This window comes from Gobio gobio, assembly GCF_949357685.1.
Source record: "Gobio gobio genome assembly, chromosome: 4".
Lineage (NCBI taxonomy): Eukaryota > Metazoa > Chordata > Actinopteri > Cypriniformes > Gobionidae > Gobio > Gobio gobio.
In genome coordinates this window covers 24190912-24206576 of record NC_137100.1, presented here as the reverse complement: position 1 = coordinate 24206576, position 15665 = coordinate 24190912, and the positions used below count along the sequence as shown (strand labels likewise).

Here is a 15665-nt window from a genome sequence, read left to right as displayed (position 1 = left end):
CAGGATTTAGACCGTATCATAGCACTGAGACTGCTCTCATCAGAGTTACAAATGATTTACTCTTATCATCCGATCGTGGCTGTATCTCTCTATTAGGGCCCTATCTTGCACCCAGCGCAATTGACTTTGTACACCGACGCATGTGTCATTCCTATTTTGTACCCGCGCAAAGCGCGCTTTTCCCTCCACAGAAGCACGTCGCTAAACTAGTGAATGAACTTGCGCTACCTGGGCGGTTCAGCGCAAAAAAGGAGGCGTGTTCCGGCGCAAACAATCCCTGGTGCTATTTTGCTGTTCCATTAAACAATTGCGCCACTGACCAGAAAAAACCTAGTCTAAAGTCAGTGGCGCGTTGCGCGTTGTTCATTATGCTATTTTAAGGGCGCATGCTTGACCATAATGTATAGCGTGCACAACGCGCATACACTTTGCTCATGTAATCTACACAGATGCAACAGTTATTTTTGCAAATCATAAATTGTTACACTAAAAAATATTAACACATGAGATGACGGAAATCATTGTGGTGTGCCACGAAGATGTGAAAAAATAGGCATAAATCTAGCTTACAAATTATTCAGGCTAATTGTAGTCTAATAATTAAGGAGACCTGTTTGCCCAATAGTGGCAACTTCTGGCAAGACATATATGTATATAAGGACATCTAACAAATTGGTTTGTCCGTCAAGAACCAGGAAAAAAAATCGGTGAGGGTGGACGCAGCGATGTCCTCTGCTGGCGTCAGGTCCTGAGTAGAGGCAGATCCACCTCCCGTTACACGGCGTGCCCGATTGATGCTGGCAAGCTTGGACTTTCCCCGTCTTCTGATGTCATTGTAGCGCTTGCGGCACTGGTGCGACGTCCTGGGGATGCCAGCTGATGAAACAATTGTGGCTATTTCCTCCCACGCCTGTTTAACCGACGCTATTTTGGGTGGGTTTCTCCCATCCCCATACAACACAACTTCTCTGTCTTTCACTGCTCTTACAAGAACAGTCTCCTCGGCTGTGAACCGCTCCTGGCGTGCGCCTGGTAAATACGCCATAATAATAGCAATCCATAATGGAACTTGCGCACCTGCTTTTACAGGGAATGTTGGATGACGCTCTGATTGGTTTATTCACGTTACGCCCAAACCACACCTATGAATAATGAAGCTACTTCAGACCAACCCATTTTAGATTTGCGCCGGGTGCAAGAGCCATTTATCCCGCCGGGAAAATAGCAACAGCGCCGAGACCTGCCCACAAAGTTACTTGCGCTTCGCGCTTTGACACTTGCGTTTCAGATCGTTAAAATAGGGCCCTTAGTGTTACTCGATCTTAGCGCTGCATTTGATACTATCGACCACAACATTCTTTTGAATAGACTCGAAAATAATGTAGGTATTAGTGGAATTGCTTTATCATGGTTTAAATCATACCTATGCGACTGTTATCAGTTTGTAGTAGTAAATGAAGATATGTCACACCGATCGCAAGTTCAGTATGGAGTACCACAAGGCTCAGTGCTAGGACCGCTACTCTTCACCCTGTACATGCTACCACTGGGAGATATCATTAGGAAGCATGGCGTTAGTTTTCATTGTTATGCTGACGATACTCAGCTCTATATTTCTTCACGCCCTGAAGAAACTTACCAATTCACAAGATTAACGGAATGCATAGCTGATATAAAACATTGGATGACCGGTAATTACCTGCAACTCAATTCAGAAAAAACTGAATTTTTAATTATTGGACAAAAAAGCTCCACAAGTAGTAACCTAGAATACTGTCTAACACTTGATGGCTGTTCTGTCAATTCCTCGTCGTCAGTGAGGAACCTGGGTGTGCTCTTTGATACCAATCTTTCGTTTGAAAGCCACGTTTCTAGCATCTGTAAAACTGCTTTCTACCATCTTAAAAATATATCTAAATTACGGCACATGCTCTCAATGCAAAATGCTGAACAGTTAGTTCATGCGTTCATGACTTCAAGGCTAGATTATTGTAATGCTCTACTGGGTGGTTGCCCTGCTCGCTTAATAAATAAACTCCAGCTGGTCCAAAACGCAGCAGCTCGAGTTCTTACTAGAACCAGGAAGTATGACCATATTAGCCCAGTTCTGTCAACACTGCACTGGCTGCCTATTAAACATCGCATACATTTTAAAATCGTACTTATTACTTACAAAGCACTAAATGGTTTAGCTCCCCAATACTTGAGCGAGCTCTTAACATATTATACTCCATCACGTCTACTGCGGTCTCAAAATTCTGGCCAGTTGATAATACCTAGAATATCCAAATCAACTGCAGGCGGTCGATCCTTTTCCTATTTAGCTCCGAAACTCTGGAACAGTCTTCCTAACATTGTTCGGGAAGCAGACACACTCTGTCAGTTTAAATCTAGACTAAAAACACATCTCTTTACTGTGGCATACACATAAAACACTTTTTCAATTAAATGATTGTTAGGCTGCATTTACTAGGTCAGCCGGAACCGGAAACACTTCCCATAACACCTGATGTACTCGTGACATCATCAGAAGAATGGCATCTACACTAATGATAGTCTCTCTGTTTTATCCCGAGGTTTACTGCAGTCAGCCGGATCCGGGCCGTATCCAGTTCAGATGGTGGACCTGCGCCCAGAGAAGACCAACGAGTGTCTGCAGAGACCGTGATTGGACTCCCCCTGCAACTGCCTCATCGACACGGCATCTCAATAAACCCGTCTCCGGCGTGTTGACTCAGATTGTTCGAATATTACAATTAAATAATACTTAAATCGATATGTCATCCTCAATAAACCCGTCTCCAGCGTGTTGCCTCCGATCATTCGAATATTGCACTTTAATAATTATTTAATCAACATCATCCTCAATAAATCCGTCTCCAGCATGTTGCCCCCGGTCCCTCGAATATTCTGATCTATTATGACCTCTGAGCTGTAAAGCTACCAGAATAATAATAATAATACACTGTTTGTTAATTGGCCAGAGGAGAACTGGCCCCCCGACTGAGCCTGGTTTCTCCCAAGGTTTATTTTTCTCCATTAGGTCACCTAATGGGGTTTTGGTTTCCTTGCCACTGTTGCCTCTGGCTTGGCGTGCTCAGTTGGGGACACTACATTTTTCAACTAAACTTCTATCTATCTAATTAATAAACTAAATTAACCATTTAAACTAAATTACTGATCGAATTATTGATCTAAAGCCCACACTGTCACCGTATGATAATTGAAATGAACTGATGACATCAGCGTTTTTTCCAGAATGGCTATACAGCTGAATAAAATTATGCTGCATTATTTTCCTGTTTAACACTGTAAAGCTGCTTTGAAACAATCTACATTGTTAAAAGCGCTATATAAATAAAGTTGACTTGTCTTGACTTGACATGTTGTGGTCATTGTGTCTCAAGCACCAGTATTTGTGTGTAAAAAATTGAGAAAAACAGTAAAAGAACCATTGTTTTTCTTGCTGTGAAGAACATTTAAATAATCTGAACCTGGCCACCAGCCCCGTGCACCAGAGGGCCAACCTGGGCCCACCCTGACCCCACGGCAAATAACCAATTGCAAAATTGGTGCGATGTTCAGTTCAAGCTCAAGATTTTGAGGGAGATCATGCTTTTCGGCCTCTCGGTATCAAAAATCTGCTTGTTATTTAGAAACTAGAAAGCAGTATTAGAACATGACCGCATTCTTTATGAACATTTAAACATTCAAATGATTTTAATCCTTTCAAGAGCAAGAAGATGTGAAAGAAACTCAATTCGGTCTCCGTGCAATATTTTCTGTGCACTTACACACAAAGCGCACACACAGAGAGCTGCGTCTCAGCGTGCCATTACTGAACCGAGTTCTCGTTTGCGTCTTAAACAGACGAATACACACCAAAATACCCTCTTTGGAAAGTATCCTCATAAGCACAGTTTTAACTGAAGTTAACTTAAAATAAAAAGTATTAATGAACGTAAACAGTTGGGTGAAAATCTGATGTGTGGCAGATCTGTGCCTTTAGTCTCTTCAAGTGACAGTAGCTTACAGTTTTTACGATTGCTTACACACTAAAATTACACTTTTCCCACAATTAGCAAAACCTTACACTCAAGGAGCAAAACACAAGGCTAGATTTGCACAACTGTAAGAACATTGTCAGCTTCACACTATTTGCAAAAAATTACACACAGTGATTTGCAAAACACTAAACACAGCATCAGACACAGAAGTATATCATGATGTCACTTCCTTGCAATTCCAACGCACTGACTGTCAAATTACCACACCTATGAGCCAATCTGTTAAACACAGCCATCAGGTGCACAAACAAATGATTGCTAAATTGTAGACACACCAATCAGGTTTAAGCACTATAAAAATGCAGCAGGTAGGTTCACCTGTTTTCAACAAAAAGGGAGAGGGGTAGAGAGGGGTAGAGAGAGGTAGAGAGGGGTAGAGAGGGGTAGAGAGGGGTAGAGAGGGGTAGAGAGGGGTAGAGAGGGGTAGAGAGGGGTAGAGAGGGGTAGAGAGGGGTAGAGAGGGGTAGAGAGGGGTAGAGAGGGGAAGAGGGTAGAGAGGGGTAAAGAGGGGAAGAGAGGGGAAGAGGGGAAGGGGGTAGAGAGGGGTAAAGAGGGGTAAAGAGGGGAAGAGAGGGGAAGAGGGGAAGGGGGTAGAGGGGTAGAGAGGGGTAGAGAGGGGAAGAGAGGGCTAGGAAGAGAGGGCTAGGAAGAGAGGGCTAGGAAGAGGTAGACCCGGAGTAGGATGTGGCCAAAGAAGACGGGAAACAGATATATCAGATGCGATTCGGGCAACCTTGGTACCCATGGGTTGACATTGAGAAAGTACAGTACTGGTCTTGTGTAGTGTTTGGTGAACTATTGTATAGTTGCACTTTCTCTGTGTACTCTAATCGCTGAGAATTAGACTTGCTAAAAATGTTTTAGGTTAGCAACAGCAGTGTGTAACTGCTTTAAAAAGATTGAAGTCATATGAAATGTGTGTGTTTCGTAAGGTAACAAAATATTGTTTTTATAAAGTCTTGTATACTTTTGACAAAAGTGTTCCATTTTGCAAATGATCTGAAGTGTTGTGCTACTTTGGTATAGGGTTGTGTTAATTGTGTGTAGTGTTTTGACAAACCGGGCCCTGGTTTCAAAATTGTGCTTAAGCAATTGAAAAAAACTGTAATATACCTTCTGCTGTCTTGTGTCATTATTGGTAGTCAAAAAAAAAAAAATTCAAAAAGTGCTTAGGGAGGTTTGTGAGTGTGTTGATAAATTTGGAACTACAGTTACTCTTACTATTTCTGCCATATAAAGATATTGTAAAAGTAGTAATGCTAGTTAATATTTCTGCATGTCTACAAGCAAAGCGGAATGCACCAAACATCTATCCAAAGTACTTTGGGCAAGCTCCAGTAACAAACCTGAGCATGAACCTATTTATTTGTCTTCAATATGACAAATCTGACTAATTGGAGTCAGGAAACATCACATGCGTATAATTTTGAGAACCAATGAGAATTTTTTGGTAGCGTAAGCTCCTATTTTGGGCAAGTCTGGAGAATCATGACTGTTAATGAAGAGGGAGGGATTATTGTTAATTAGCCAAAATCTGTAGAATACAAAAAGACCAAAGGGCATCATCTCAACAATGTAACTAGCTGTTGAACAATGGCAGGAAGTTGGTCTGCTGTTCAATATCTGGCACTTTGTGTGTGGTTTTGTGCTTTTTGTCATGCTGTTCCACAGTGGAGTAATCTGCCTCAGAATCCTCAAGCTCTGATGTTACAGCAAACTGACCAGTGGGTTCCTCAGAAGGTTCAACAGCAAGCTAGCCAACAGTTTCCTCAGAAGGTTCAACAGCAAGCTAGCCAACAGTTTCCTCAGAAGGTTCAACAGCAAGCTAGCCAACAGTTTCCTCAGAAGGTTCAACAACACGCTAGCCAACAGTTTCCTCAGAAGGTTCAACAACAAGCTAGTCAACAGTTTCCTCAGCAGGTTCAAAAACACGCTAGCCAACAGTTTCCTCAGAAGGTTCAACAACAAGCTAGTCAACAGTTTCCTCAGCAGTTTCAGCCTAAGCAGCAAGTGGCGCAGGCAGAGCCCCTTGACAAATGTGCTGTAGCTGATTATGAGCAGATCCAATGTGGCCCACCTGGTATCAGTGGTGCTGAGTGTGATGCTATCAACTGCTGCTTTAACGGACAGCAGTGTTTCTATGGGAAGGCAGGTAAGTGTCAATGTAAAGGTGTTCATGTTAAACCACTCTCTTCAGTAATAACCTGCTCTTGTACCTTGTTCCAGTGACTGTCCAGTGTATAAGAGATGGTCAGTTTGTGGTAGTGGTGGCTAGAGATGTTACACTACCTCGCTTGAGCCTGGATTCAGTCCATCTCCTGGGTGGAAACGACCCACCTTGCAGTCCTGTGGGATCCACACCTTCCTTTGCTATATACCAGTTCCCTGTCACTGCATGTGGCACAAGCATGATGGTGAGTAGCTGCTCGTGGTTCTGTTCTGCATGGCTTAGACTGGACTGGATGCCAACAGTTACTATTTGCAGGAGGACGGTGGATATGTGGTTTATGAAAACCGGATGACCTCCTCGTATGAAGTGGGTGTTGGACCACTTGGTTCCATCACAAGGGACAGCCATTTTGAGTAGGATATATATAATATTGAGAAAAATATTAATCCTTGACAGGCTACAAGCTCACTATTTGTTGATTGTTTGTCTAGGCTTCTCTTCCAGTGTAGGTACTCTGCTACTTCTGTGGAAGCTCTGGTTGTGGAGGTCAACACTGTTCCTGCACCTCCACCAGTAGCGGCTTCTGGACCCCTCAGGGTGGAGCTTAGATTGGCAAATGGTCAATGTGTCACCAAAGGCTGTGCAGAAGGTAAGTGTCTGTCCAAGTATGCAGAAGTATTTTCTAAAACTCCAGGTTGCAGCCGTTTCTGGTTAAACACTGGTTTTCTTCCTCAGGGGATGAGGCGTACACATCCTACTACGGTGATGCTGATTATCCAGTCACAAAAGTCCTGCGGGAGCCTGTGTATGTTGAGGTGCGCATTTTGGAGAGGACTGACCCCAACATTGTCCTAATGCTGGGACATTGCTGGGCGACATCAACCCCCAGTCCACTCAGTCTACCCCAGTGGGATCTTCTGGTCGATGGGTGAGTAAGGCCAGTCTTTATTCATCTAGTGTGCTGTAAGGCATTTCTGACTGCCTCTATACCTTTCAGATGCCCTTACCAAGATGACCGTTACCTGACCACATTGGTTCCGGTGGCTGGATCTTATGGTCTTCAGTTGCCAACCCACTACAAGCGCTTTGTTGTGAAGATGTTCACATTTGTGGATCCAGCATCACTGGCTCCTCTACAGGAAACCGTATGCTCTGCAGCCTTACCTGAATCCTTAATATTAGTTTTATTTTTAATAGTGATTTATGTTGCTTAACCCTGTCCCCCTCTGTTAGATTTTCATCCACTGTAGTACAGCAGTGTGCCATCCCTCTTCTGGCTCCTGTGAGCAAAGCTGCACTAGGAAAAGTGAGTGCTTGTTGTTAACCGACTTCAGGAACCATGAGAATTTGGTTTTTAAATGCCTCACGATTCTACCATTTTCTTTTCCAGGAAGAGATGCTAACATCAAGACCATTTCTAGGGGGCGAACTGTGGTGTCTAGTGGAGAAGTTAACCTGGTCATGTGACTTTAGTAGTTTTAATAAACTTCTTAACTCAACTCTCTTTGGTATTGATCTTTCATGACTTCTCAATTTGATTTATTGGGCCACAAAGCTACTTTGTAACTGTCTGTGCTGATTGCACCATTAAAAACAGAACGTGGAAGGCAATTTGACTAGTATCCATGCTGTCAAGGAAATGCTTCACATTTTAATTTTATGTAACTGGTTTGAGAAGCTAAATGTTGTGTTTATTTGGTTTGAGAAATAAACCTTTCAAAATGGGGTCTGATATTTGTCCATTTTAATGTCCCATCAGTAACTTTTAAGACTTAGGCCTGTTGACTCTTCTTGCTCTGTCACTCTTCCTAGAGACATTTTGGGGGGAAATTTGAGAGAACATAGGTCTGTGGCCAGTTGCATAAACTGCGTATGTTAAAGAATAAGCTGAGGGCAAGTGGACAAATGAATGACTATCAGTTAACTTTTTCATGCCCTTCCCTGTATGTGAAACATAGCGGGAGGGACACTTTGAAATGTTGTAGGTGGTGCTATCAAGCCATTTTGCCATGCCTAATTCTGAAACTCATATGTAGATGTCTTCAGGCCAGGACTCTTATCAAACATCTGAAGTTTGGGGCAGATCAGAAATTGTATGCCCGAGTTACAACAACTTCCCGTTTTATGGCGAACCATTGAACTTTGTCAGGCTGCCACTGATACGCCCTTCAGGGAAAACTCAAGATCTTCACAATTTAACGTCACCAAGGCCTTTAGATTAGACTGACCAAATATGATGTTGTTATGGTTAAATCTGAATGAGGAGTTAATCACAATGTAAAACAAGGCATTTCCTGTTGCCCGCAGGTGGCGCTATGAATGTAACTGAATATTGGCATGTATATGTCTTCAGGTCAGGACTCTTATCAAACGTGAAGTTTGGGGCAGATCAGAAATTGTATGCCCGAGTTACAACAACTTCCCGTTTTATGGCGAACCATTGAACTTTGTCAGGCTGCCACTGATACGCCCTTCAGGGAAAACTCAAGATCTTCACAATTTAACGTCACCAAGGCCTTTAGATTAGACTGACCAAATATGATGTTATGGTTAAATCTGAATGAGGAGTTAATCACAATGTAAAACAAGGCATTTCCTGTTGCCCGCAGGTGGCGCTATGAATGTAACTGAATATTGGCATGTATATGTCTTCAGGTCAGGACTCTTATCAAACGTGAAGTTTGGGGCAGATCAGAAATTGTATGCCCGAGTTACAACAACTTCCCGTTTTATGGCGAACCATTGAAGTTTGTCAGGCTGCCACTGATACGCCCTTCAGGGAAAACTCAAGATCTTCACAATTTAACATCACCAAGGCCGTGCTTAGACAGTGCAAATATGATGTTGATCTGATTAAATCTCTTGGAGGAGTTCGGTAAAGTACAACGTCTGGAAATGGCAAAAAATGCTACAATTTTGCAGAGAAAATTCAAAATATCTCACTTGTTGGGTTTTCAGATTTTGCGCCCAGGGCAGGTAATTTTGTAGGTATTGGGCTTTTACATGTGTCTACCGAATTTCATACTCATACTTGAAACGTACCTCGAAGCTCGCTTAATTGAAATTTTGTAGGTGGCGCTATCGAGCCGTTTTGCCACGCCTAATTCAGAAACCCATAATGGATGTCAATTTTCACCACTTTTGAAGCGTGTGCAAAGTTTCATGAGTTTGAGCATGTTTAGGCCCTCAAAAATGTGATTTATTTGGGAGAAGAATAATAATAGGCTGAGCAATTCCAATAGGGTCCTCACACCATCGGTGCTCGGGCCCTAATAATGTTAAAACTCCAGCCCACCAGGAATGTCACTTGGCCTACCGTACATGTCAAAGCTAGAGCCGGGCCAAATCTGAATAATCCTTTTTACACTATAAAGATCCCTTTATGCAATGGAAAGGTTCCATCCCAGCTAATAAAATATGTTTAAAAAAACATTTAGCTGTGGCTGTGCATTCAGTTATGAAATGTTATTTCTGAATGTTCTCTTAATGTGTAAAAATGTCTAGTTTTTAGGTAACGTTCTGAGAATATTATTAAACACCATGCAACTCTGAACAAACATTCTAAAAATGTTACTGGAAGAAAGTTTGCTCAACCTTGCCAGAATGTAGGTCAAAGTTCTTTATAAAACCATAGATCCCAATAAAGAAGCCTTATTTTTAAGAAACATATGCTTCCTTGTTGAACACCTACTTGTTTGTTTTTGAAGGCCTCTACAAGATCAGCAGCCTGATCCATATCTAAAGGAAAAGTCAGCCGTGGGCCAGAGTAGATGTCTGGCACATCAATCTTGGTGTAGTTGAAGTATCTCTCCCACTCTGCATCTCGGCAAACCTCGTTTTCTCTGAAGATATGTGAGATCAGATTTCCTACATGGAAGAACACACAGGATGTTTTTAGCATGGATATATTCCAGTGGAAAGATGTGTATATGGTATTTGTGTTTACATGCAACAGCTTCTTTTACGTTCACTGCTGGATGGAGTGAAGTTATCCATCAGGTAACCAAGAAAATTGTATAACTGCGTGACGAAGTGAGAAAAAAAATATTTGTTTACAGTTTTCATGGAGATATATTAAGTATTCCATCCATCCATCCATTATGATTAGACTATAGTGGATTTCATACTTTGATCTGGTCTTGTAGGTCTGCGTACTCCATGGACTGAAAGATGTTCCAGGTGTATCTGCGTCTCATTTCCATGCGAGCCGCATAGTGTCGGTACCAGCGCTGGATCATAACCGCTGCTTTCATTGCTTTCAAGAGAACATGACGCAGATCATTATCAGAATACTTTTTGTTGTTGTTGTTGATTAGAATAATTTAAATTAATTGGTAACACTTTAGTTTAGGGTCCAATTTTCACTATTAACTTGTTGCTTATGAGCATGAATATTACATGCCTTATTCTGCATGACCATATGCTACATTCCTTAATCCTACCCAATACCTAAACTTCACAACTACCTTACTAACTATTAATATCTGTAATTGGGAGTTTATTGAGGCAAAAGTCATAGTTAATAGTTAATAGTGAGAATTGGACCCTAATCTAAAGTGTGACCAATTAATTTGTCATAAATGCAATAACTTTCAGGTCCGAGCAGCATCCGAGAGAGATTACGGTAATATGTCAGATCTATACTATAAGTCTTATAATATAACTAGTGTGCGCTACTCAACAACAGTCAAACAAATGGCATATGGTCATCGAACTTACTTATGGCTGCTGCAGGCATGCATGAAAAAGAAGGCATGTTGAGAATGTAAATGAGTTACTTATATATTGACATTGCACAGAAACAATTGACAGCCGTGTTCTAATTCAATAGCTGCAAGAGATAAATAAGGTTTTACACAAGCTTTGCTGGACTGGTAAAATCTCACCTGGGATGACATTTCCATCTGTTTTAAGAAGAAGAAGTCAGTGAGGTGAAGTTAAATTCAAACTAAATAGTCGTTGAAAAAACAGTACTCAAACATGCATACTATACTGTACAAAGGCCTTTGAATTACACTAACCATTCATATACATGTTTTTAGTAAACATTTTACCTTTGTCATATCTTTTATTGAATTCACTGTGTTTTGATACACCACACCCCATGGCTTCTCCTGAATGCAGAACATATGAAAGTCAGTATAACAAGCACTTTTCATCTTATAATTTAACACCCGTGTGAGACGTTATGAATCATGCACAATAAATCATTTTACATTTTTACATTTTTATGCATTTGGCAGACGCTTTTATCCAAAGCGACTTACATTGCATTCAAGGTACACATTTTACATTTTGTCAGTTCTTGCTTTCCCTGGGAATCGAACCCATGACCTTGGCATTGCTTGCGCCATGCTCTACTGTTTGAGCTACAGGAAGGTTCATAATCATATTTTATCCATGCCTATTTACAGCATGAGAACTTTTTTTTTCAATGCTTTATAAGAAATCATAAACTGTGAAATTTTAGGGTTCAATTCTGCATATTGCATATTAGTACTTTAAAAATATACATATTAGAACCCAGGGCTCGACATTAAGCATGTTCACATGCTTGTCCTACGGACAAGTAAATCTACTCTCCATTCCATCATCCACTTGTCCGAGTAAAAAATGTGCTTGTCCGGAAAAAAAGAAATAAATAAATTTTGTATGTTGTAAATAAAATTTATTCTGAAGCAATATTCTCACCAGTGTTCAATCAGCTTTGACATATGCATATTTGTGATATTTTTACCTTTTATAAAGGGCATTTTCCCCTAATCTTATTAAATATAGGCTATGATTCAGATTTCCTTTTATATTCTTAAATTGGATCAATAAATTAAATTAGAAGACGACACTGGCTGTTACCAGTCAAATTAAATAATTTACACTGAAAAATTACAACTGCATTAAATAATGTTATGAGATTGTTTTAAATATTTTTTTAATATACAAATAAGAAATGTTGGAAAGATGAAACTAAACCACCAGTAGGTGGCAGCAAGTGACCGTCTGAATGAGTGAGTCATTGAGTCGATTCGTTCAAATGCTGATTCATTCAAGAATGAGGCGGTCGTTTACGAAAAGTTCATTGCATCTTTGATTCTGTCCATAGTTGCCAAGTCCGCGTATAACACGCGACTTTGGGCTTCTTTTTTTGGCAAGTCGCGTTAAGAAATCACGAGTCGCGGGTTGCGGTTTTTTGGGCTTATTTAAAAAATGTGGTTGCTTGTTAGGAAAATATAATAAGCAACTTCGTTTCTTTACATTTATGGTCGCTGTTTTGTCCAATACATTGCCTGACACTGTCTTCTCACAGCTAATAGGCATTCAGTGCAACGATACAAGTGCTGTAATAATCCGTCCTCAAATATCCCGCTTCCTTCTCCCCTTCATTGAAGAAAAATTACATTCAACGTGCAGGTATGTGACGTTATAAATGCACGTAATGATAGTTAGTAGACTTAAATAGACGTATACATTTTTACAAACAATACCACCAGCAGTGTACAGAGATGGAGAGGAAACAGGGAGGAGAGGCACCTATAATTTAATTAAACAAATATTTTTGTAATGTATTTAAAATTACAGGCTATTATAAAAAAACAAGTCTACTAATAATAACAGTAGGTATGGTTCGAATTTATTTTATTTTAAATATGTGGCTATATTGCAGCGCTCCCTTAGTGCTTGTGTCCCAATGTACTATCCATCCTAAATAGTGTGACATTAGTAATTTTCAGTAGCCTACTATTTAGGGCAGATAGTGTGCACAATGAGACGCAGGGCTTGTCTTTTTCACGGTTTGCAGTGTGTGTGTTCACATTACTGCCCCTAATATGTGTGCACTAACTCCGACTATGGGTTACCATAATTGGCCTTCATGTCACTTTTTCGCTTTTTTCATCTCCAAACCTCTTCTGTTCACATCTGATCAGAGGATATTGTGTGTCCTTTATTGCAATTTGATGATTTTTGTAAAATCACATCTGTTTTTGCTTTTCACACTCTGAGAGGTTTCAGTTTCATATGTTGCTCATTTATTGATAAAAAAAAAAAATTAATTAAATAATATAATAATATTGGGCTTGTTTTGGGCTTGTTTTTGAAGCTGCGGTTGCTTATTTGTCTCGCGAGAGTTGGCAACACTGATTCTGTCGATTCATTCAAAACGCTGAATCATTCACTAACACGTTGTTGCTGTGACACTCGTTCTGCTGTGATCTTTTGGAACTATTTTCGCTGCTGAAATAGAACAAAAACACTCAATATTGCATCAAAATGTAAGTGACGTAACGTTAATAATTGTTTATGGAGCTGTCATTTGAAATCAGTGTCCTTTTCAGTCGTGATGTTATTCAGGAGCACTCTTGGTAATGTGACATTGCAACTGTATCATGTTATAAATATAAAAAAACTCCACATTTCTACATTTTTACGGCATTGTGTTAACTGAGTTTCTCTGTGTGAGCAGTGCACATATGTTTCGATTTCTCCTCGAGAGGCTGCGCGAGCGTCAACAGTCAACATTATTATCATTCACTGTCAATCGCCACTTACAGTAATGAATGCAGAATCATTCTTGCCTTTGGGTGATTCCCTAGTTATTTTTGTTAATGAGGTTTTATCAGGCTACTTGTCCGTCGGGCAAGTAAAATTCTCTTTCACTTGCCCCTTCAAAAAATCCACTTGTCCCGGACAATCGGACAAGCGTTGATGTCGAGCCCTGGAACCTAAAGCGTACATATTAGTACTAAAGGGTATCGCCCCAGTGACAGCTTATACCCTTTTTCTGAGTGCAGTAAACCACATTGCAGATTAAATGACGTACAATATTGCCAAGCGTTTAACATGGATATATAGGCTACGCCAAATGTCATGTTGTTGTAGACGTTAATGAGATCCAGAGAGCGAGTTAATCTGGGGTTATTGCTCCCTTGCAATGGCCTCAATCCTCCTTACAGAGCAGACGACGTCAACCTGCACCTGTGCCTCTATGAAAGCTCACAAGCCTCAAAGCGTCAATCATATCTATTTCAGTCTAAACCAGCTCTTATTTATTAAAATAGCTTCAAAACATATGGCTAACTATCTCATTCTGCCAATTTTTTAATTCATGAGAGGTCAGAAGGGAAATTATTATAATTTTTTTTTTTGTAAGGATAACCAGGGATTATGGACTATTGATTTATAGACTTGTTTAAGTAGGGAAGGTTATTCATTAGCTGAGCAGACATCACAATAATTTAGTGTAGAAAACAGACATGCTAGTTTTGAGGTTAAATATTGACAAAGTTCAATGGGGTTTTGTATAGGTTCTTGACTCAAAAAGAACCCTTAATGCCAAAAAGATTCTATACTATACTGTAAGTAAAAATTTCTTAAATGATTGCATGTTTTTTTCTATTGATAAAGTATGTTTACAAGCTGTTTTTTCATAAAAAAAATAATAATAAAAAAAATGAAGCCTTTAAGGGTCTATATAGAACCTTTTCTTCAAAGACTCTGAATCTTATTCACAACAAGGGAAAATAAGACTGCTACTATGAAAAATATTCTGTAAATTATATAAAACAAATCATTTGTCTTTGTAGACATATTTAAAGCATGTTTAAAATATTGCCTATTTAAAAAAAAAACATCATTTGACCCATATTAAATATTGCCTATTTTTAAAACATCATTTAACTCATACTAAATATAGATTTTATATCATTATAGATCACAATTAAATCAGTTGTAGCTTTTAGTATATATTTTCTGTGTATTTCTTTCTTTGAATTGAATGTTAGCCTAATATGAAAGGCTGTGTAAACAGTGTCAGCAAACAATAAAGCCATAAAGGTTTGAGCAATAGATGACAAATCAAAGGTACACGACCCCAGCATGGGTAAAACTCACCTGGTGGGGTTCTCTTCTAAATCCCAGAAGCTTTATTTCCACAACATGTCACCCAAAGGAATGTATCCGCCTGGCGTACTCCATTAGTGCTTGTTTGAATGAGTCAATGCGTAAAGTAGAGACGCAAATAAAGCAACTTGTGAGCACACAAATAAAGCATAGTCACAGGCTTTCCCATATCCCCTGAGACCTTCAATATCCTGAGCAAAATTCCACTATTTTCATTCAAAAATGAGAGAAGAGCTTGTGTCGAGCTCCTGAGGCCTTAGGTGTGTTTGTTTCTCTGCTTCTTAACAGTCTTCTGCTGTGTAGCTGAATTAAGTGAACAAGCCGCGAAGGGATTAAGGGTAATAGCTTGATGCGAATTGACTGGACTTTGTTTAAGAAATGGCACTTTCCTTAAGGAGGCAGATGGATTAGTCTGGGCGATGTTGATGTGTAAAGTATTGCATATAAATTCAAAATATAATGCAAGATACAAAATACATCATTTGAGGAGAAGCAGTTCTTGTATTTATTTGACATTTTATGTACGTGATATC

At 39.9% G+C, this 15665-nt stretch overlaps 2 protein-coding genes across 6 annotated transcripts in view; one reads left to right on the top strand and one right to left on the bottom strand.

Moving 5' to 3' along the window:
• Nucleotides 1-15454, bottom strand: part of ppef2a (protein phosphatase with EF-hand domain 2a) — a 32536-nt gene extending 17082 nt beyond the window's left edge. Inside the window, exons 1-5 of one of the 5 annotated variants that reach the window (XM_079816295.1) lie at nt 15124-15454; nt 11270-11351; nt 10365-10492; nt 10203-10257; nt 9929-10104 (exon numbers count right to left, since the gene is read on the bottom strand). In XM_079816295.1, coding sequence (XP_079672421.1) covers nt 9929-10104; nt 10203-10257; nt 10365-10492; nt 11270-11300 — 390 coding nt within the window. In that variant the 5' untranslated portion in view covers nt 11301-11351; nt 15124-15454. Of the gene's footprint in view, nt 1-9928; nt 10105-10183; nt 10258-10364; nt 10493-10956; nt 11352-15123 lie in introns of all 5 variants that reach the window. The other 4 variants (XM_079816297.1, XM_079816294.1, XM_079816296.1 and 1 more) reach the window with 4 other exon arrangements.
• Nucleotides 4367-9752, top strand: LOC307124753 (zona pellucida sperm-binding protein 4-like; the record flags this gene model as incomplete). Its single annotated transcript, XM_079814195.1, has 10 exons — nt 4367-4375; nt 5739-5807; nt 6060-6219; nt 6294-6481; nt 6553-6650; nt 6729-6886; nt 6973-7165; nt 7235-7382; nt 7471-7543; nt 9742-9752. The coding sequence occupies 10 exons, from the start codon at nt 4367-4369 to the stop codon at nt 9750-9752; spliced, it is 1107 nt and encodes a 368-aa protein (XP_079670321.1).
• Nucleotides 15455-15665: the final 211 nt, after the last annotated feature.